The 23,922-nt window shown below is 44.8% G+C and overlaps 1 protein-coding gene across 1 annotated transcript in view; it reads left to right on the top strand.

The window, feature by feature from the left end:
- The window catches only part of PDS5B (PDS5 cohesin associated factor B), a 148,244-nt gene that overhangs the window by 90,476 nt on the left and 33,846 nt on the right, over positions 1–23,922 (top strand). The window contains exons 16-20 of the mRNA XM_068267054.1: positions 13,521–13,660; positions 13,777–13,892; positions 19,410–19,515; positions 20,291–20,451; positions 23,318–23,441. Coding sequence (XP_068123155.1) covers positions 13,521–13,660; positions 13,777–13,892; positions 19,410–19,515; positions 20,291–20,451; positions 23,318–23,441 — 647 coding nt within the window. The remainder of the gene's footprint in view (positions 1–13,520; positions 13,661–13,776; positions 13,893–19,409; positions 19,516–20,290; positions 20,452–23,317; positions 23,442–23,922) is intronic.

Here is a 23,922-nt window from a genome sequence, read left to right on the forward strand (position 1 = left end):
TAAAATTGGGCGAGAATCGGCCTGTAGTGTACGGGCAGAATCCACATAAACAAATTTATCTCTAATCAGATTCGATTAGAGATAAATTTGTCTTTGTCGAATCTGCCCATAATCGTCAGGTCTATGGCTACCTTTACAGTAGCTGCAGACTAAAGTAGAAGGATGTTTGGAGTAGAGTGGTATGCAACTCCATATTAACTGAAAAAATAATTTTAAATTACCCAATAAGAAATGATTCATTTAGCTTACCTATTCTGTTGTTTTTAGTGTTCACTGTCAGATTTTAGGCCCCGTTTACACTTAATCAGTTGGTATGCGTTTTTTCCATAGCAGTGCATTGGGTAGAAGATTTCAGTTAAACTGCGTTCACTGTGAATGGTGCCATAGGGAAACATGGGCATTACTTTGAAAATCAGTTTTCTTTCCGTTTTCAACTGAGAGCAGCTGATTAAGTGTAAAATGGCCCTTAAAGGGGAACTTCAGCCTAAACAAGCATACTGTCATCAAGTTACATTAGTTATGGTAATTAGAATAGCTAGGTAATATAATCTCTTACCCACCCTGTTTTAAAAGAACAGGCAAATGTTTGTTATTCATGGGGGCTGCCATCTTTATCATGGGGGCAGCCATCGTTTTGGTTGAAAGGAGGTGACAAGGAGCAGGAGACACAGTTCCAACTGTCCTGTGTCCTGATTACCCCTCCCAGCTGCACACGCTAGGCTTCAAATGTCAAATTCAAAATGTAAAAAAAAAAATTGCACCAAAACAGCAGAATGAGAACAACATCAGAAATCCCATCATGCTTTGCACAGCATTAGGGGAAAAAAGCCCGGGCAGTTTTCTTCTGTGCAGCTAAAAATAAGGCTTGTATAAGAGAAACAAAGTTCTGATGCTGTGAAACTGTTAAAGAAACACCAGGCCTTTTCACTGCTGCCGAGTCGATTTTTAGTCCGGAGGTTCACTCAATCTACACGATACGTGTAGATACGTCTTTGTACGGTTCTATTTACGATTCAATTAAATCCGACATGTCCGATCGGGATTCGATTCAGTTCGATTTGCAATTGCTAAACAATGGCAAATCGAATTGCATCGAAACGAAGCCCGATCGGACATGTAGGATTTAATCGTACAAAGAATCGTATCGTGTAGATTGGGCTTTAGAGAAATTTTTCTTTTTACCCAGCTCAGTGTTCATTTATTGCTTATTTTCCAGATTACTGTCCCTCCCACAGCATACCTAGATAACATGCTTACATCACTGTGTAAGCTCTTCAAAGGGAGGGGAGATTAAATTACTTTCTTGTCATAGTGTCCTTATCTTATCTGAAATTCAAACTTTCTGTTTGCATTTTGTGATCATCTTGTTACTGTATGAAAAAAAAAAAATTTCCACAATCCTCTTGGCATTGCACTGTACGGTACAGTTCAGCAAAGGCACACAGACCAGGGATAACTAATTTAGCGGACATATAGGGACTTATTTTAGAAAAAAAAAGGGATATTCAAATAAAATTGGGCCACTGACTATTTTAGGCAATTTTTTTATTTTGGGATTTTACAACCCTCTTTGATGGCACCAAGTTTTAAAATGGCTTGTACAGTGGCAACCTATACATATTGTACTAAAGTAAATTAGCACTTTAAGAATGATTTTCTTAGTTACCATACGAAACAAGGGTATACAAATACGCAATACAGAAATGTTACAAATTGCTAGATGTAGAAAGACAATGATGGTTTATCTGATCCACAAAATAAATGGAGAAGTGTACAGGTAGTCCCCGGTTAACAAACGAGATAGGGACTGTAGATTTGTTCTTAACCTGAATCTGTTCTTAAAGGGGTTCTTCCGCGAAATAGAAAAAAAATAAAAAGTGGTTTATTTATAAACTATTAAAAATCCTCTTCAAATAGTGCGAAAAGTGTTTTTAAAAAATGAATAGTTTCATCAAAGTAACACGTAATGTAATCAGTGACAGATGTCGGCCAGGCAGGCTAATCCATTTGTTAGGGGTTTTTTTTTTTGTACTATAATATCACAAACATAACTGCTGCGTACCTAGTTGACAGTTCTGTAGTCCGTTGCTGTCAGGAATGGCTCTTACAATTAGAATAACGGCTGTTATCTCCCGGAGCTCTGCGCAGTTATTTATTTTAGTTTCACGGAGGGAGAGCGAGGACCCCGGAAGCAATGAATCAGGCAGAGGGAGAGCAGCTGATCAGTGAGAACGTAATTTGTTGACGTCGTTGCCCGGCAACCAGACTACGGCGTGTATGCAGAATCCTCTTTATCTCCTGAAAGCGAGTGATCTCTTTGTCGCTGCAAGATTTATGGGTTTGTGTTTTCTTATTAACTTTTAGCTGCCTGGAGAACTCAACACAAACCAATAAATCTTGCAGCGACAAAGAGATCACTCGCTAGAGGATTCTGCATAGACACCCTACGTTCTCACTGATCAGCTGCTCTCTCTCTCTGCCTGATTCATTGCTCCGGGGTCCTCTCTCTCCCTCCGTGAAACTAAAATAAATAACTGCGCAGAGCTCCGGGAGATAACAGCCGTTATTCTAATTGTAAGAGCCATTCCTGACAGCAACGGACTACAGAACTGTCAACTAGGTACGCAGCAGTTATGTTTGTGATATTATAGTACAAAAAAAAAAAACCCCTAACAAATGGATTAGCCTCCCTGGCCGTCATCCGTCACTGATTACATTAGGTGTTACTTTGATGAAACTATTCATTTTTTAAAAACACTTTTCGCACTATTTGAAGAGGATTTTTAATAGTTTATAAATAAACCACTTTTTATTTTTTTCCTATTTCGCGGAAGAACCCCTTTAAAGGACTTACGAGGCAAAACAGGTTAAAAAAGGTAATTACCTGCATGAAATATCAATGCACGGAGGACGCCATCCGTGCCCTCCGTGTCTTTCCGCCGGGTCCTCGCAGCTGAATGTCCCCCCGGGCCGGTCCCGACCCCACAGACCGGGTCGGGCTCTCCTGCCTCTTCCAATATGGCCGACGGAGCTAGCCGCGGCTGCGTAGTCCGCATATGCACGAGTGCGGCTGCGCAGCTCTAGGGCCAACCCCCCGATCCACGCAACAGGAAATAGCCTGTATACTATACTGAATACTACCTGTATTCCTATCATCACCCAGACAATCCGCACTTCTATTCACAAAGACGGTCCTTTACCATACAGTTGATGAATTTTAGAGATCCATTCTCCCTCTGCTAAACTTTCTACCTTGAGCGTATATTTAAGTAGGTTGTTCCGTTCTGGTGCAGACAAATGTTCCAATACGTGTGATATTTTCTGTTCTCTGTTTAAGAAACTTTATCAGACCATGGGCCATATGCAATTCACTTTTTCATCTTGAGTTTTCTTTTAGGGGATATTTTTTACACCTGCTTATAACATGCTTTTTTTAAGCCACCAGCAAGCTAGTAAAGTACTAAAAAGTACTTTTTTTACTAAATTTTGGGGTACTTTTTCAATTATACAATGCTAAAAAGTGATTTTAAAGAGACTATGAAAATTATCTCCTGGGAGATAACTCAAGAGAAAAAGTTAATTGCATATGGGCACGTGTGTCAGCCAAATTCTAGCCACTGTCCACTGTTCAGCACTGATTAATACATTATACTCTTTCAAGAAATTCAGAGGAACTAGAGATGGTCATTGAGACAAAACTAGACACAGAATATTTGTATTGCGCTTTTTCTCCTCGTGGACTCACAGGGCCAGAGCTGTAGCCACCAGGGCGCACTGTATAGGCAGCACAACATCTCCTCACTGTATACCGTATTTTTCGGACTATAAGACGCACTTTTTCTCCCCCAAAAGTGGGGTGAAAAAGTTGGTGCGTCTTATACTCCGAATACTACTTTTTTTTACTTCCCATGTCCCCTGTCCTTTGGCCCACCTGTTCCCTCTGCTGTCCGCTGTGCCACCTCCTTAGTCCTCTGCAGTGTTGATACCCCCGCACCCTCAGTCCTCTCCAATGTCGCTGTTCCCCGCCCCTCTAGAGAGTGGCCACCATCCTGTCCCCTCCGGCGTCCATTACATGCCTGAGATGACGGCTGCAAACGTTTTCGTCAGGCTACGTCCCCTCCGGCGTCCATTAAATATCGGAGGTGAAAGCTGCAAAAGTATTCTTCAGGCTATGTCCCCTCCGGCCATTACATACCGGACATGACCGCTGTACCCAGAAGTGGCTACGGAACTACCGTAGTAGCCTCACAACTTTGAAAAAGATCGGCGAATCAGGCGGAGGGGCGCTGCCCCAGACCGCCAATCACAGCTCTCCCTGCTCATTCCTCCTTGCTGATAGGAGCCGCGGTCTTTCGGGCGGGACAAGTCTCGGCATTGGGGCCAATCACTGCTGTCCATGCATGGAGTGCAGTGATTGGCCCCAATACCGAGACTTGTCCCGCCCGAAAGACCGCGGCTCCTATCAGCAAGGAGGAGAGAGCAGCGAGAGCTGTGATTGGCGGTCTGGGGCAGCGCCCCTCCTCCTGATTCGCCAATCTTTTTCAAAGTTGTGAGGCTACTAGTTCCGTAGCCACTTCTGGGTAACCGCGCAGCGGTCATGTCCGGTATGTAATGGCCGGAGGGGACATGGCCTGAAGAATACTTTTGCAGCTTTCACCTCCGATATTTAATGGACGCCGGAGGGGACGTAGCCTGAACAAAACGTTTGCAGCCGTCATCTCAGGCATGTAATGGACGCCGAGGGGACAGGATGGTGGCCACTCTCTAGAGGGGCGGGGAACAGCGACATTGGAGAGGACTGAGGGTGCGGGGGTATCAACACTGCAGAGGACTAAGGAGGTGGCACAGCGGACATAAGAGGGAACAGGGGGACAGGCACTCCAACACACAGGGATACTGGAAGGCAGGATGACACGGGTATGGAGGACACAGGAGGATAAGAGACATGGGGACAGAGGACACAGGGCTACATAGAGGCAAAGAGGACATCAGGACACATGGGCATAGAGCACACAGGAGGACAAAGGACACAGGGGGACAAAGGACACAGGACAGAGAATAAAGGAGGACACAGGGAGACACAAGAGGTATCAGAAAGGCACAAGAGGAACAATCATTGTGGGAGGGAAGATATAGAAGACACAACGGCACTATGGATGCACCAGGTTCAATATAATTTTTTTTCCCTTAATTTTTGTCCCCTAAACCTAGGTGCGTCTTATAGTCCGGTGCGTCTTAGGGCCTGTACACACTGAAAAACGCAGGCAAAAACGCAAGCGCATGCGTTTTTAAAAGTGCCTGTAGTTTTAAAAACGCATGCGCTTTTGCCTGCGTTTTTTGTGCCTTTGCGTTTTTCTTGTAATTGCTGATTGGCTAAAGAATCCTTTGTTTTTTTTCTAGTTTACATTTCAACAGGAATCAGGACATTGCAGAGTCTTCTGGGATACTGACTTCTGAAAAACGCAGGCAAAAACGCAAGCGCATGCGTTTTTAATGCGTTTTTCATGCGCTGCGCTTAAAAAAGCGCAGCAGGCACTGCGTTTGCGTTTTTTTAAAAACGCATCGCACCAGTGTGTACAAGTCATCACGATTTTCATTCTTTTTCAAAAGACCTTGCGTTTTTTAAAACGCATGCGTTTTTAAAAACGCAACGCAAGCGCAGCAGTGTGTACAGGCCCTTATAGTCCGAAAAATACGGTAGGTGTTGGGTTTCGAATCTCGGCTCTTCTTGTTCAGTAAGCCATCTCCTTGTGCAGCTTGGAATGGGGCTGGTCAAAATCCTGGCCCAGTTCCTGGGCCCTGGCATGCAATTTTCATGCAGTTTGAAATGATTAGCATCTCATTGATCATCCCTTCTAGGGACTTGCAGGTTGGAAGTACATAAGATAACTACAGTGTGTAAAGCGCCTTATCTGAGGTGTGATAACCCATGAAAAACTTGTGGCTTTAAAGCGGATTCGAGATGAAAAACTAACTATAACAAGTAACTTGTATCTTGTATAAAGTTTAGACAGTTTACACAGCAAATCTAGCTGCAAACAGCTTCAGTAGAATATGATTATTTCTTCCTGTGATACAATGACAGCAGCCATGTTGTTTGTAAACATTACACACAGGCAAGCTTAACTGCATCATCAGCACTCAGCCTGTGAAAAAAAACTAATCCCCCCGCCTCCTCCCCTCTGCCTCTGAAATCTCTGGCTAGTAATACCTTCCCCTTCTCCTGCCCAGATCGAGCTCCCATGAGCCCTTGCTACTGTCTGAAAATGCATAGACTCTGAAAACCTGTGGGCGTGGCTTGTTTAGTTTATAGGGAATTAGAGTATTAAAACAAAAAAGTATTTGGCTTGAGGAATGCCCTGTAAACAATAGGAAAGGAACACAATTATGCAATGAGTAAAAGTTCATCTCAGATCCACTTTAAATGTTGGAAACCAGTGCTTTTTACCTGCATGTTATACAGTAATTCAGGCACGTTGCCTGTCCCATTGGTAACATCTACACACTGTTTTAGCGAAGTTCATGTTTACTTGTCAGCTGGGAACTGTAAAGTAATAGCTTTGATCTGCTTGGCTAGACACGCTGGCATGTTTGTGCTGGCTCCATGTGGAGCTCCATTGATGATATGGATTTCCCCATAGAACTATTGCATACATCTACATCTTTATTAAAGAGCCTGTTCAGTGTAAATTAAACAGTCTATGGATCCGCTTCACATATAAAGTCATAATTACCTGCCATGTCTTTTACTTCTTAATCACTTTCTGGCTTCTGGTGTGTAGCACCGCCCCATGTAGACTGCTACAGGGCTTTCTTTATCAAAGAATGAAGCACTGATTACCTTTTCTGCAAGGGGCTGGGCTACGCTCCAGAAGCCGGTGGACACAGGGCTCAGGGAATGATTCAGGAAGTAAAAGGCATGGAATTATTCATTTTCTAACAATAGAACAATTTTATTGTGCAATACTCATGGGTCGCATACAGTGTACAGGCAGAAGTACATATCATGGACATACGTACAGATATACATAGCACCTTCAGGTCCGTTTCACACTGACTCAGTGCTGCAATTTGCCGCGCAGCTACCGCAGCCTAATTAAACTCTATGGGAAAGTTCATACTTCCCATGTTGCGGTATGCTGCACCCGAAGTTCCAAATCTAACGTTGGCGCAGAACTGTTGCCGTGCGGGATCTGCGTCAGCCCAGAAGCAGGCGCGGAGCTAGGGGGGTCGGGGTAGGACAAGTGCCCCGGGGCGCCTGGTCCCCAAGGGCGCCCTCCGCCTGGCTGAGCTGCGGGGTTTTTTGTTTTTTTTTCCGGCGGGTGAGGGGAGCAGCGCAGAGAAGAGAGAGAGCTGTGCGGACGGTGGGGAAGGGGGGCCATATCCCCCCTCCTTCCCTCACCTTAGGTGCTCTCTCCCTCCCTCGCTGTCCCCTCCAATGTCCGGGTGGCTGGGCTGGCAGCGGCGGGCGGAACTCACCTCCGTCTCGCTCCAGCGCCGGGCGGAAGTTCGGGTGCGCAGCCGCTGCTCTGGTCTGGACCAGACCAGAGTAGTGGCAGATCCATCCGGCGCTGCGACGAGACGGAGGTAAATTCCGCCCGCCGCTGCCAGCCACCTGGACATTGGAGGGGACAGCGAGGAAGGGAGAGCAGCTCTTCTCTGCGCTGCTCCCCTCCTGCTGGGGAGGGGGACACCTGACCTGGCTACCTACTCTGGGCACATATACCCCTGGCTACCTACTCTGGGCACATATACCCCTGGCTACCTACTCTGGGCATATACCCCTGGCGACCTACTCTGGGCACATATACCCCTGGCTACCTACTCTGGGCACATATACCCCTGGCTACCTACTCTGGGCACATATACCCCTGGCTACCTACTCTGGGCACATATACCCCTGCCTACATATACTGGACATATATCCCTGGCTACCTACTCTGGGCACATATACCCCTGGCTACCTACTCTGGGCACATATACCCCTGGCTACCTACTCTGGGCACATATACCCCTGGCTACCTACTCTGGGCACATATACCCCTGGCTACCTACTCTGGGCACATATACCCCTGGCTACCTACTCTGGGCACATATACCCCTGGCTACCTACTCTGGGCACATATACCCCTGGCTACCTACTCTGGGCATATATACCCCTGGCTACCTACTCTGGGCACATATACCCCTGGCTACCTACTCTGGGCACATTTACCCCTGCCTACATATACTGGGCATATACCCCTGGCTACCTACTCTGGGCACATATACCCCTGGCTACCTACTCTGGGCACATATACCCCTGGCTACCTACTCTGGGCACATATACCCCTGCCTACATATACTGGGCATATACCCCTGGCTACCTACTCTGGGCACATATACCCCTGGCTACCTACTCTGGGCACATATACCCCTGGCTACCTACTCTGGGCATATATACCCCTGGCTACCTACTCTGGGCACATATACCCCTGGCTACCTACTCTGGGCACATATACCCCTGGCTACCTACTCTGGGCACATATACCCCTGGCTACCTACTCTGGGCACATATACCCCTGGCTACCTACTCTGGGCACATATACCCCTGGCTACCTACTCTGGGCACATATACCCCTGGCTACCTACTCTGGGCACATATACCCCTGGCTACCTACTCTGGGCACATATACCCCTGGCTACCTACTCTGGGCATATATACCCCTGGCTACCTACTCTGGGCACATATACCCCTGGCTACCTACTCTGGGCACATATACCCCTGGCTACCTACTCTGGGCACATATACCCCTGGCTACCTACTCTGGGCACATATACCCCTGGCTACCTACTCTGGGCACATATACCCCTGGCTACCTACTCTGGGCACATATACCCCTGGCTACCTACTCTGGGCACATATACCCCTGGCTACCTACTCTGGGCATATATACCCCTGGCTACCTACTCTGGGCACATATACCCCTGGCTACCTACTCTGGGCACATTTACCCCTGCCTACATATACTGGGCATATACCCCTGGCTACCTACTCTGGGCACATATACCCCTGGCTACCTACTCTGGGCACATATACCCCTGGCTACCTACTCTGGGCACATATACCCCTGCCTACATATACTGGGCATATACCCCTGGCTACCTACTCTGGGCACATATACCCCTGGCTACCTACTCTGGGCACATATACCCCTGGCTACCTACTCTGGGCATATATACCCCTGGCTACCTACTCTGGGCACATATACCCCTGGCTACCTACTCTGGGCACATATACCCCTGGCTACCTACTCTGGGCACATATACCCCTGGCTACCTACTCTGGGCACATATACCCCTGGCTACCTACTCTGGGCACATATACCCCTGGCTACCTACTCTGGGCACATATACCCCTGGCTACCTACTCTGGGCACATATACCCCTGGCTACCTACTCTGGGCATATATACCCCTGGCTACCTACTCTGGGCACATATACCCCTGGCTACCTACTCTGGGCACATTTACCCCTGCCTACATATACTGGGCATATACCCCTGGCTACCTACTCTGGGCACATATACCCCTGGCTACCTACTCTGGGCACATATACCCCTGGCTACCTACTCTGGGCACATATACCCCTGCCTACATATACTGGGCATATACCCCTGGCTACCTACTCTGGGCACATATACCCCTGGCTACCTACTCTGGGCACATATACCCCTGGCTACCTACTCTGGGCATATATACCCCTGGCTACCTACTCTGGGCACATATACCCCTGGCTACCTACTCTGGGCACATATACCCCTGCCTACATATACTGGGCATATACCCCTGGCTACCTACTCTGGGCACATATACCCCTGGCTTCCTACTCTGGGCACATATACCCCTGGCTACCTACTCAGGGCACATATACCCCTGCCTACATATACTGGGCATATACCCCTGGCTACCTACTCTGGGCACATATACCCCTGGCTACCTACTCAGGGCACATATACCCCTGGCTACCTACTCTGGGCACATACCCCTGGCTACCTACTCTGGGCACATATACCCCTGCCTACATATACTGGGCATATACTCCTGGCTACCTACTCTGAGCACATATACCCCTGCCTACATATACTGGGCACATATAACCCTAACTACATATACTGGGTACATATACCCCTGGCTACATATACTGGGCATATATACCCCTGGCTACATATACTGGGCATATATACCCCTGGCTACATATACTGGGCACATATACCTCTGGCTACATATACTGGGGACACATACCCCTGCCTACATATACTGGGCACATATACCCCTGGCTACCTGTTCTGTGGACATCTCTACCCCTGGCTACCTGTTCTGGGGACATCTATACTGCTGGCCACCTATTCTGGGGACACCTATAGACCTGGGGCTACCTATTTTTGGGGAAGCACTGCTGTCAGATTGAGTGTATTTTGGGGAACTGCTGCCAGGTGAGAGGTGTCTACCATATTAAGGGGGCATTCTGCCTATTTATGTGAAATGCTGTCTATTTATGTGCCTCATGACTGCTGAATTTGTCTTGTTGGGGGCCTCATGGTTACTGAATTTGTCTTGTTGGGGGCCTCATGATTTGTTGGGGGCCTCAAGATCGCTGAATTTGTCTTGTTAGGGGCCTCATGATTGCTGAATTTGTCTTGTTAGGGGCCTCATGATTGCTGAATTTGTCTTGTTGGGGGCCTCAGGATTGCTGAGTTGGTCATGTTGGGGGCCTCATGATTGCTGAGTTGGTCATGTTGGGGGCCTCATGTTTACTCATGATTGCGGAATTTGTCTTGATGGGGGGGCTCATGATTGCTGAATTTGTCTTGGAACATGCTGGAAGGTACATACTGAGGGAGGGTGGGTGAGCGTGAGCCTGCTAACCTCCATGTACATTTGAAGGGGCGTGACCAAATGTGGAGTACCCATAATCACGCTCACATTTGGTCACGACCCTTCACCTTAGGGGGCGCATTAATAGTCTTTGTCCCCGGGCGCTGAAAACCCTAGCTACGCCTCTGCCCAGAAGTCATGTCAGACTAGAACGCCACTTTTTTTTTTTTTTTTTTTAAAGTTTACTTAGAGGCGTGCATGCGCCGGAATGCACTTCCCCATACCCCGAAGCAGCAACCGCACCTCACTTCCTGCTTGGCTGATGGCCAGACAGGGAACACTGGAACACTACACAAACAGAGCCACTTGACGTATGCTAAAGCACATTTGGACAAGCCAGCTTCATTTTGGAATAAGGTGCTGTGGACTGATGAAACTAAAATTGAGTTATTTGGGCATAACAAGGGGTGTTATGCATGGCGGAAAAAGAGCACAGTAATCCAAGAAAAACACCTGCTACCTACAGTAATATATGGTGGTGGTTCCATCATGCTGTGGGGCTATATGGCCAATGCAGGGACTGGGAATCTTGTCAAAGTTGAGGGACGCATGTATTCCACTTGGTATCAGCAGATTCTGGAGACCAATGTCCAGGAATCTGTGACAAAGCTGAAGCTGCACCGGGACACTGCTAAACACTGCTCAAAATCCACTAAGGCATTCATGCAGAGGAACAAGTACAACATTCTGCAATGGCCATCTCAGTCCCCAGACCTGAATATAATTGAAAATCTGTGGTGTGAGCTAAAGAGAGCTGTCCATGCTCGGAAGCCATCAAACCTGAATGAATTAGAGATGTTTTGTAAAGAGGAATGGTCCAAAATACCTTCAACCAGTATCCAGACTCATTGGAACCTACAGGAAGAGTTTAAAAGCTGTAATTTCTGCAAAAGGAGGATCTACTAAGTATTGTTTTCATTTCTATTTTTTGTGGTGCCCAAATTTATGCACCTGCCTAATTTTGTTTAACCTCCTTGCTGGTTATCCTGAGCTCAGTTCGGGGTAACCTGCGTAGGGGGATTTCTCAGGCCCCGCTGGGCCGATTTTCAAAAAAAAAAAAAAAAAAATTTCCTACACGCAGCTAGCACTTTGCTAGCTGCGTGTGGTACGCGATCGCCGCCGCTACCCGCTGAGCCGCGCCCCCCCCCCCCCCCAGGCCCCTGCGCAGCCTGGCCAATCAGTGCTAGGCAGCGCTAAGGGGTGGATCAGGATACCCTCTGACGTCCATGACGTCGGTGATGTCATCCCGCCCCGTCGCCATGGTGACCGGGGAAGCCCAGCAGGAAATCCCGTTCTGAACAGGATTTCCTGCTTACTCTGATCGCTGGAGGCGATCGGAGTGGGTGGGGGATGCCGCTGCTTAGCAGCTATCATGTAGCGAGCCCTGGGCTCGCTACTTGGTTTAAAAAAAAAAAAAGTGCTGCGCTGCCCCCTTGCAGTGGGAATTGGACCGGCAAGGGGGTTAATCAATTATTGTGCACTTTCTGTAAATCCAATAAACTTCATTTCACTTCTCAAATATCACTGTGTGTCTCCTATATGATATATTTAACTTACATTTTTTATCATAACAACCAACGATTTATACAGGAAATTCATGACCAATAACAAGGTTGCCCAAACTTTCGCACCCACTGTATTCATTTGCAGGTACATAAAGTGTTTGTTTAAAATAATGTTTACTCGGTTCAGGTTTCTTTTTAAGTGTGAGCTAGCCCATCGATTTCACATTGGTTCTCAGTTAAAATGTTTTTCTATGCAGAACAGAGTAACCAAGCAGCTCGGGGTGACCCAAACCTCTAGGAATGTATAGGGGGATAAAAGAGACCGAAAAGCCCTCCTACTAATAAGCAATGTTTGGTGAAATTTGCCTTCTTAAGGCTGCTTACACACCAAGACGTTACAGGCGCACGTTAGTGCGCCTGTAACGCTCCCCCAACGCACAGCAATGTAACACAAGTGGGCTGTTCACACAGCCCACGTTGCGTTACATGTAACGCTGCACGTTCTGTGCAAAGTGCAGCATGCTACGGCGTTGGAGCGGCTATAGCCGCGTTAGACTGTTTGCACATGCGCAGTGGGGGGCGGAGAGGAGGCGGGGAGAGCCAGCTACAGTAGCCGCGCACATGGCTACTTAATATTCACTGCACTGGCAGGCGCTGATTGGCCGGCGGGACCACGTGATGCGGAGTGTCTCGCTCCGCATCACATGGTCCCGCTGGCCAATCAGCGCCACTCTGGGAGACATTATAGGACTCGAGCCGCCTAACGCGGCTCACTCTACCGTCGGCTCTTGCAGCACCATACGTTGTGTTAGGTGCACGTTATGCGACCTTAACGTGGCACCTAACGCAACGTCTTGGTGTGCAAGAAGCCTAAAACAGAGTTCTTCTATGCAGAAAATGCTCATAAAACCAGGGCAAGTATGACCTCTGCCTGAATAAAATGTACCTGAAAGCTTATTCAATGCAATTTTAAACACAGGTTGTTCCATAAGTTCCCATTTAAAATTCAAACCGTGTATCCAAAACTCTTCAGAAACTGCTTGGTACATTTTTTTTTTATTTTTTTTTAAGATTTTTATTCTTTTACTTTTAACCTCAGGAAATCTGCCAGACCCTGGTAAAGGTCAAGATTTTCTCAAGAAATTTACCCAAGTGTTAGAGGAGGATGAGAAGATAAGAGGGCAACTAGAGAAGCTGGTCAGTCCAGCCTGTTCATGTAAGCAGGCAGAAGTATGTGTGGTAAGTCACCGAGTGTCTCACAAGCTGTGTGCAGAAGAAAGTGATGCTGTATTGGGTATGTATTTATATGTATGGTATGAAGGCTTTTTTTTTCCTGCTCTCTTTCTCAAATATAGCGTGACATTACCAAGAAACTGGGCAATCCTAAGCAGCCAACAAACCCATTTCTGGAAATGATGAAGTTTCTGCTTGAGCGGATAGCACCTGTACATATAGATGCTGAATCTATAAGGTAAAGAAAGAAGACCTTCTAAATTGGTATTTTATTCAGAATAAATATTATATAACTGTTATTTGCTGCAGGATAGATTTACTAACAGGATAGGTGACTAGCAAAGCATACCAGTATTTCTTGCATGATCGCACCTGTACATATAGATGCTGAATCTATAAAAAAAACACATCCTAAATGGGTATTTTTTTAGAATAGAATTCAAACATTTGCTGCTGGATAACATTAATTAGGCCTTTTGTACACCGAAGACCCTAAACAAGCATGCAGATCAGATGCCTATAATAAATTGAACAAGATTAGCTGCAAAGCTGTAAAAGAACCCTACAGCTTCTTTTACACTCCGTCCATTGGGTTCAGTTATAGCTGAAAGGACATCTGATGTGCAGTGCATTGTCCCTTTTTTTCTGTGGCCTTTTTAAAGTGTAATTACACTCCCAAAACTAAAAGTAAATACTCTACGTAAAAGAACATTTGAAAGCATTACCACACATATTTTCTCTGTGTGTAAAAAAAAAAAAACTAACTTTATTTTTCACTGCAGATGGCAGTATATGCTTGCTTATGTCTTGTCATCGGCAAATGTAATCTCTGCCGGGTGAAGCTTTCTGAGGGATGTGTCTTCACTCTGCCCCCATCCTTTGCTGCTGAAGGGACTCAGCTGTTGCCAGGGCGAAGTGTCTGTTGAGCTGCAGGATCGGGACAGAGTGAAGATGCATGCCCTCAGCGAGCATCCGCTGGCAACTATTACAATTACCGATGAGCAAGCTGCTTCTGCTCTCTGTAGTAAAAATTAAGGTTTTTACACGTCTGGGATGTATGGGAATGCTTTGAAATATTCTTTAATCTAAGAGTAATTACTGAAATTTTTATTTCGAGAGTATAATCCTACTTTAACACTGGATGTATGCTGAATTACTAAAGCTATTTCACAACATACTGCTATGGAATAACTGATCAGCTAAAAGTATCAGTGTTTTTCTGCATACAGTGTGTAAGGCCTGAGGCTAATTGCAAAGCATATGAGTGTTCCTTGCATTACTTACTTGCTTGCATTGCTGCTGAGTCCACTGGCGACTTGTATATCATTTGGATGATTTGAGGTTTCTGCCAACCCAAGTCTGTTTTTTGTTGTTGTTTTGTTTTTTCATCAGCCCCCACATATGCATGGTGACCACCAGCCAACCTGTTTTTCCTCCTTCGATTCAGAATGGCCATGTAAATTGGGCCTATATGTATACTTGTCAATACTGTGCTGTGGCTCTGAGGAAACTGCTGCGATGAATGCATCAGCCACAATCGCAAGTGATTAAACATAATATAAAGTGGACTTATTTCCTGTATATATCTCTAATGGGTGCAAGCAGATTTCCAAAGTAGACAGGCGTTGAGATGCTTGCATTGATCTGATAACATATGGCTTTATGTATGGTAACTGTTTCATGTAAAACAGGGGTCTCAAACTCAATTTACCTGGGGGGCCGCAGGAGGCAAAGTCAGGATGAGGCTGGGCCGCATAAGGAATTTCACAATCCCGGCGCATCGCCGCCTCTGCCTGGCCCTTTTCACTCTTCCTTCACAGAGAGGAGCAGGGAGAGGCGGCGATCCGTGCGGCGATTGACGTTAGGAGGGGCAGAGCTAAAGCTAAAAGCTCTGCCCCTTCCAGGAAATGCCGGCAGATGGCCCCCTGGGCGATTTGGGGGCTCTGCAGCCCTCGTTTAGCGGCAGGGATGCGGCGGATTACTTGGGAGCACTGAAGCGAACTATAAGGAAGCTTTTGCGGGCGAGGGCCACAAAATATTGTATCGAGGGCCGCAAATGGCCCGCGGGCCGTGAGTTTGAGACCCCTGATAAAAGATCAACACTACTCCCATTCCATGATTTTGTTTTTTTTGGTCAAGACAAGCACAAACTGTGAAGGACATGAGCTATAATATTAACTCTAGTTTTGTTAAAAAAAAACCCAAAACATCTTAATAATATTACATGTAATCATATTGATTTAATATACCATATTGAGGAATGAAATGTAATTGTTGGTTAAAGTGTAACTGTCATGCATAAAATCAAAAATCAATTATTATTTTTATCTGGTAAACCAGTAATAAGGCTGCTAACCAGGCAATCCAAAAGTTTAAAATCACTATAACTTTTCTTCCCCATAAAACATCATTCCCCAGTTTCCCTGGCCCTTATTTGGTACATCTGCCGTACAAAGGAAGATGCAGGGCATGCTGTTTTTTTTTCCCCCTTCTTTACTTTCCCCTCAGACATAGCTAATGCAGCCTGATTCGCAGAAGCCTCTTTTCCCTCCTGTTTTCCCTTTCCACACCTCTGTTCCTCTCTGATTGGCCAATATTTTTCATGCTGAGACGATGAACTTTCTACTGCAGCACTGGGTGGGAGTGTCTGAAGATTAGGAGGAGGGCGAGCAATTATACACAGAGTAAGGGAGGAAATTATGTCATGATTGGCTTCAAGATACACAGTCAAAATGGAAAATCCTATTGTTTTGCTCATTTGTAATGCCAATTAAGATTTGTTTATATTCATGTACAATACACACCAGTTTAACCCCAGTTTGATGAACTTGTTAACCCAACATCAGTAATTAGTCTGAGTTGGTCTATCCAGATAAAGAGAAGGGTATTAGATGCTGTATTGCAATTTTATACAGTAACATTTCAAACTTATTTCAATTGAATTCACCTTTAGCACTTTTGGTTTTTAACGTGAGTCTCGCATCTAGTATACTGCTTCTGTAGTTTCCTGGACATGAGACTCTCGCTCTGCACTAAATCCAACTTCCACACTCTCCCATGCATCTGTGTTGTACCTGCAATCTCATGCACACATTTTAAAAGTTAGATCATTAACCGTTTCGTTTTTTTTAAAACAGTTTGTTCAAAACCTGAATTATTGCAAATACTTTCTGTTTTAAGAAAGCAAATCTTTGTTTTCCATAGCATTTTAGTAAGAGGGCTTTTTGGTCCTTTGTAGCCTCTTACACACTCCCAGGAGTTCTGGTTCACCATGAGCTTGCTGGGTACTCTAACTCTGGGTGTTCAAGTCCTACTCCATAGAGCCACATTAATTCATGCCATGCACTGATGAGGATCAATCAATCTAAAACAGTCTGTATGCATGTTGGATTAGTTTGGCATTGGGGTCCTCAAACTGTGCCCCCTAGTGATCACAGTTATTATCTACAGATGCACAGGCTGGTGATAATGGTACGCAACATGCCCAGCTAGTGATGAAATATGGCTTGTATGGTATCAGTTTAACGAGGACAAGTCAAATCTGTTGTACATGTAGGAAGGGTGAAAGATGAAAAAAAAAATTGTAATTTTTGCGTTAAACCTAGATTTCCTCGATAAAATGCCTGTGAAATTAAACAATACTTCTAAAAATAAATATTACCCAAAGAAAGCCTAGATTGTTCTGAAAAAAACAATATATGTATCACTTTGATGGCGTAGGTCACAGGTGTCAAGGCCCAAATGTGGCTCTCCTTGCCATTTTATGTGGCCCTTGAGAGCTTCCTCATTGTAAGCAGCCAAAGAAAGTCAGCACACGGCCTTCCCATCCGGAGGAGCACACAGGTGACAGGGTTTCTGACTGAAACATTGTCTGTTTGAGCCGGCGTGCAGCAATAACCCACGGGACCCACCAAGCAAAATTGGCATGGCCCACCCACATAGCAGAGCAGTATAATAATGCTGGGAATACACAATGAGGGTTTCTTTTTTGGCAAATAGAATGCTCGATAGATAATTTATAACTAGTCCGATCTGATTTTGATTGTCTTTCTGATCGATTTTCTCATAGAAGTGAATGTAAAATGATCGGGGTATCTATTGGCCAGTTAATCTGCCAAAAACAAAAACCTCATTGTGCATTCCCAGCATAATGTTTTCCTGCTCCAGCAATACATTCTCTCCTGTTCTTCACAGCAGCTGTATTCTCTGCCTCCAACTCCAGATCATGTGACATGACTCAGAAGCCAGAGGTATGCAGCATCCAGCAATGTGGTTGTCAGGGAGATCAGATCAGACTCAAAGCATTACTGAAGCTGGCAAACATTAAACTGCTTTACTACACTACTTTGCAGAAGAGGAGGGGGCAGGCCACTCACGGTTAATATAGTTAGATAACTTGGTTGTTTTTTGCATCAGTGTCAGATTTAAAATTTATTAAACGATCTTAAACGTATGATTTAATGGGTTGTATGTGTAGTACAGCTAAGAAATAGAATAGTCTCATATTTATATTAGGTTTTTTCTTTTTTTATAACCGTGTATCATTCTTTAATATTTGCAGTTTGCAAACTACACTCTGCATTTTAAACTATGAAACGGAGCAGACCTAATGACCCTTTGGCCTTTCCTCTGGTAAATCTTATCTGAAGTTGTCTTTCGCTGTTTCTATGATAAGTGTTTCAAAAAATAGCACTGAGATGATTGGATAGCTCAGAGAAGCTCTTTTGCATAGATAACTGAAGTTTTTAAAAGGATACTTAAGCCATGGAGAAAAAAATCACTTTTACTCACCTGGGGCTTCTACAAGCCTCCTGCAGTTGTCCCGTGCCCTCGCAGTCACTCGTGGATTCTCTGGTCCCCCGCTGCCAGCTAGTTCCATTTCACCAACAGGCCTGGCCATGCATGGCCTTCTTCGCTTTCCCATCCGCAATAGCAGCCTGCGCAGGACACTATTGCGGACGGGAACGCGAAGGAGATGCGTGGCCAAGCCTGCACAGGCGCAGTAAGCCTGATAGCAAAAACAAAACTAGCTGGAGGCGGGGGACAGGAGGATCCGAGAGTGACTGCGAGGGCACGGGACGGCTGCAGGGGACTGGTAGAAGCCCCAGGTGAGTAAAACAGATTTTTTTTCTCCATTGCTTTAAGTATCCCTTTAACTGTTCCCGTACTGCAAACAATATTAAGACTCCTATCTTTGCTAATAATGATCTATTTCTTAGTTGTACTACACATACAAATCATATCATACGTTTTTCACTTCCTTTTAATGAACAATTTGGCCCGCAACTTAGACTGTTGTAGATTTTGGCACCTTACATGATTGACACCCTGGCATAGGTAATACAGTAAAAGGTTATTTCTGTATCAATAGCGACACAGCAGAAATGTCGAAATTATCAGGAACCTTGATGGGTGAAAACGCTGAAACCTGAAGTAGTTAAACTTGCTTCGAATGAAGCCTTGAATCAGTAACGCTATATGCTTTTATAACCCCTTGTAGAGTAGACACAAATAAAGCACCGATATTATGTATGCATTGGTATTAGTGCAACACATACTGGTATATCTGAATTGGTCTTTCTCTAATTGTCAGTGGAGCTGGCTCTTTAAAAATGTCCTACCAGCTGCTGATATTGATTTATTCACTCCTGCTATAGATGCTTCACAATAAAACTTAGAGTAGTGTTATTACCTTTACACCTTTATGTTTATGTGAACCATATTCAAATTGATATCCATGTTCTCTCTTTTATAGCTCCCTTATTAAACTGGTTAACAAGTCGATAGATGGAACAGCAGATGATGAGGAAGAAGGTGTGTCCACAGACCAAGCAATACGAGCGGGACTTGAATTGCTGAAGGTAATTCCTTGTGTGTTTTTGTTGAGTTGGATTGAGCAACTGCCGTTCAGGAAATGTTTTTTAGGATAAAGAAAACCCTGAGAATCCCCTATGAGGAGATGGACCAGTTCAAAAATCTATTGTAAGTGACAGTGCCATAGGAAAAATAAATTTATAGTGCATTTAACTAATTTACACATATTAATTGTAAACTTTGTCATGATGATGGTCCTTTAAAGGGTTGCTAAAGGCAAAAAAAAAAATAGTTTAACTTACCTGGGCTTCTTGTAGTCATCCTGTGCCCGCAGCGTCCTTCCGAGACCCTTCAGCGGGCAGTGGCAAACCGCTCAAAGCTGGCCGGTCACGGACAGTTGGAGGCTGTCGGATGCTCGGCCCCTGATAACACTCCCGCTGGCAGGAGAGTTACGCGCAGTAGCAATTTTTGCGTACTGCACATGTGCAGAATGCTCCCGGCATTGGAGGAGGAAGTGCATGGCCGAATAGCTTTACAGGGGTCACCACTGCTGGCCGGAGGGTCTCGGAAGGATGGTGCGGGCACAGGACTACTCCAGGGGGTAGCAAGAAGCTTCAGGTAAGTTAAACTGATTATTTTTTTATTTTATTTTTTTGCCTCAATTTCCCTTAAGCCGTTCAAGGTGATTTTTTTGTTGTTGTTGTTTTGTTTTGCTTTCTCTTTATTGTACAGCGATTAAAACATCAAGCATTGATTTTTCACAGACCAGAATATTTTGTTTTTCCCTTAATGCATCTGTCTGCTCTCACTTCCTCTTCCCAGGTCCTGTCGTTTACACATCCCATCTCCTTTCATTCAGCTGAAACATTCGAGTCCCTCTTGGCCTGTCTGAAGATGGATGACGAAAAGGTGGCTGAGGCAGCTCTGCAGATTTTCAAGAACACTGGAAACAAAATTGAAGAGGATTTTCCTCACATTAGATCGTAAGCTGCTTTTTGATATTTTTGCAGAGTGTTGTTTTCCTGAAAGTTGTGTTTTAACCTCTGTGGGACTGGATGGCGATGGCCCCTTAAGGACTAGAGCCATCGTTTCCCGGTTTTATCATGTGATTACAGTAATTATGAGTTCAGGAGCCAATTTCATTGAATGAGATATGGAAGCTCTGCTGTCAATGTAACAGCAGAGAAAGCGGACTGGGGCATTGCCAGAGCAGCTAGAACATCGGGAATGTCTTGAGTGCGCACTGCCAAATAGCTGAGATCTGTGAGTAGATAAGGGATAAATGGACACAAGCAGGGTGTAGATTTCAACTAGTGACATCCAGGTGTGTGTGTGTGTGTGTGTGTGTGTGTGTGTGTGTGTGTGTGTGTGTGTGTGTGTGTGTGTGTGTGTGTGTGTGTGTGTGTGTGTGTGTGTGTGTGTGTGTGTGTGTGTGTGTGTGTGTGTGTGTGTGTGTGTGTGTGTGTGTGTGTGTGTGTGTGTGTGTGTGTGTGTGTTTTGCTTAGCAAGATTTAACCAGCGCAGTTCAGACTTTGGATCATTGTCACCCAAGATAGTTGCTCCTGATTGTGTGGGTGACATTTCTGTAACAATTGTTCCTACACTGAGTGGCATTAGTGGATTACAGTGCTAGACCTTTTACAGAGCTCAGCCAGGACTCCGGTGTCCTCCCAAATTCTGATAAGTTGACAGAGGCGTTTGGTATTACCTTGATCTTCTACTGTTATATACTCATAAATTTGCCTGATGAAGCAGGGTCATACCAGTGAAACACATTGCACATCTTTTGGAGTATGTCAATAAAAAGTCTGTGGTTTTCAAATTTAACAGTATTTGTGTATGCTTCAAAGAGGTAAGTCCACCACTGCCTCCTCAGCACTTTTAACAATTTTAGCTAATTTTATTATTTTGGCGCCTCTGTGTGCTTTATACAATTCTGATAAGTTGATTCCCCTTCAGATTGACCTTAGACTATGGTAGGGATGTAAAGCTAGGCATAATTGGTTAGGTTATGGCTTGGTTTGACAAGCTAATCAATCCCTCTCAGATCAGAAATTCATTGGCTAGTGATTGATTCTTATACTGCTCTGCACACTCAATCTTGATATAATTCAGCAGAAATCTATTGAGCATCATTTGAACTGCAAGCTTTATACTGCTTAATACAGGGAAACTCTGTGGAGAGGTCCATTCCCCATTCTGCTCCTATATTTATTCACACTGTCAATCTATAAACCAGGTATGTTGTGGCAATAGATGTCCAACAGATTCAAAGTGTTTGAAATGACCAGAAAAAGCAGTACGTGTATGCCTAGCTTTAGGAATTGGATTGTGAGTTCCTCTGAGGGACCACTATCACCAGGATTGTGTACCCTGGAAAGTGCTGCAGTAGATGTCATGTAAATAAATTATAAATATAGAATGACAATTGTTGTACCCTAACCCTTGTACCATCGACAATAGCCAGCGATTCCAAAAAAGGAGGGAAAAAAAGCCTTTGCACGTGTATTTACAGAGACCCTGAAGTGTCTTTTTTTTCACCTTAGTTTTGTATCCAGCCGTCTTCAGCATTAAATTCCAAGCTGATTTGCTTCATAACCGCTGCATAACCGCGGCAGAACAAGTGATTTATGCCCCAGCAATGGCCTAAAAGTTCTGCACTTTCCAGGATTTTGCTTCCTGGTAGAGGCAGAGCTGTGCTCTATAGCTCTCCCTCTTATCCAGTCAATCTCCGCCTCTCCCTGCCCCTCTGTCTTCTTTCACTGAAAAGGGTGGAGATTGGCGAAGATTGACTGGATAAGAGGCAGAGCTACAGCCCACAGCTTTGCCTCTCTCGGGCAGCAAAATCTGTGACTTGAAAAGTCGTAGAAGTTTGCTGGGCTATTTCAGGGGCATAAGTCACTCGTTCTGCAGCGGGAATGCGGCGAATCAGCTTGGAATTTAATGCCGAAGACGGCTGGATACAAAACCTAAGGTAAAAAAAAGACACTTCCATGTCTCTTTTCAGTGGTGTGGAACATACTGGAGTGATTAGGGCTAATACCAATCACAGGACCTGCAATTTTGGGTGTGTTTTTGCGCTCCAATGCAATGTATGCATGCACTGCAAAATCATTTTTAAATCACTTCTCAAAGTGATTTAGCAACTAATTGGACCCAAACTTTTTGGGATAAAATGTGTAATACTTTCCAAGTGTCCCGATGTCCAGCTTTTGCCCATAGCTCCGCCCCCTAGCAGAAGAGGTCACAGACGCTTCTCTGATTGGAGCTAGAGAAGCACCTATGAACTCTTCTGCAAGGAGTCGGGGCTACAGGCATAAGCGAGACTTAAGGACACCCAGTAAGTATAATAAAGTAATTATGCACAGTAAGTATAATAAAGTTTAGTAAAACAAGGGAAAATGAATCGCAAATAGGAAGGGTTTTATGGTTTATTGTACATCGCTTCAAAACTCTGGGAATCACTGCAGCGATTCCTAGTGGGGGCCCTGGCCTGTCTGTATGAACTGCAACCTAAAATTATTCCTAAATGCAGTTTTGGGTGACTGATATCTCAAGTGTATGCATAGCTTTATAATTAGTTTAGATTATGTTCAGACACATTTCACTCTAAAATTCCCTCTGTCATAAACGAATGCAAATGGAACGTTTTTGAAAGTGCTATATCTATTAAGTATTACTGCTTTCCACATATGAGCAGTAATCTTGATTACATGTGACATGTAGATCCGTTTTGTTCATACGTTTCTCCTGTTATGCCACGGTTTAGTAACAATTGCCTATGTGGTTGTTTGTGTTTTAGCTTTGAACTTATTGCAATTTATCCAATGTGGACTTTTTATTTTTTAGAGCTTTGCTTCCAGTCCTACAGCAGAAAGCAAAGAAAGGTCCTCTCCGCCAAGCCAAATATTCCATCCATTGTATAAATGCAATCTTTTCCAGCAAAGAGACACAGTTTGCCCAGATATTTGAGGTGAGCGTTCTGCCTGAGATCCAATTACATTGTGTGATGTCTTCCCAGCCTAATCATTGCTTTACCTGCGAGTTATCTGTGGGCTTTAGTAGCTGCGGCATCTCCCGAGGGAGGTAGATCTGTCTGCTTTCTCATTTCCAGCGTTTGATGTGATGACTGTTTGCACATAATCGTTCTCCGTGAGCTGCTGCTCATTTCATACCCAGCGCTTTCATTTTCCAAGTGCCAGAATGTGTTATTTTCTCTGCTTGCTGCCTGAGGAGGGCTGCATACATTCGCACTAATGCCTGCCACTGCCTTAATCTCTTATTATGCATTATGCATGTCAGATCAGTGACTCTGTATATTCACAAACACCGCTAATGCCTGCTTCGCATTAATCTTTTATACGGCATTTCAAATCAGTGATTGTGTGTATTCAGAGACACCACTTATGATAACATCTGGTGTCTCTGCCTAAGTGTGATATCCAAGCAGATGA

The sequence above is a fragment of the Hyperolius riggenbachi genome, chromosome 2, assembly GCF_040937935.1.
Source record: "Hyperolius riggenbachi isolate aHypRig1 chromosome 2, aHypRig1.pri, whole genome shotgun sequence".
Taxonomy (NCBI): domain Eukaryota; kingdom Metazoa; phylum Chordata; class Amphibia; order Anura; family Hyperoliidae; genus Hyperolius; species Hyperolius riggenbachi.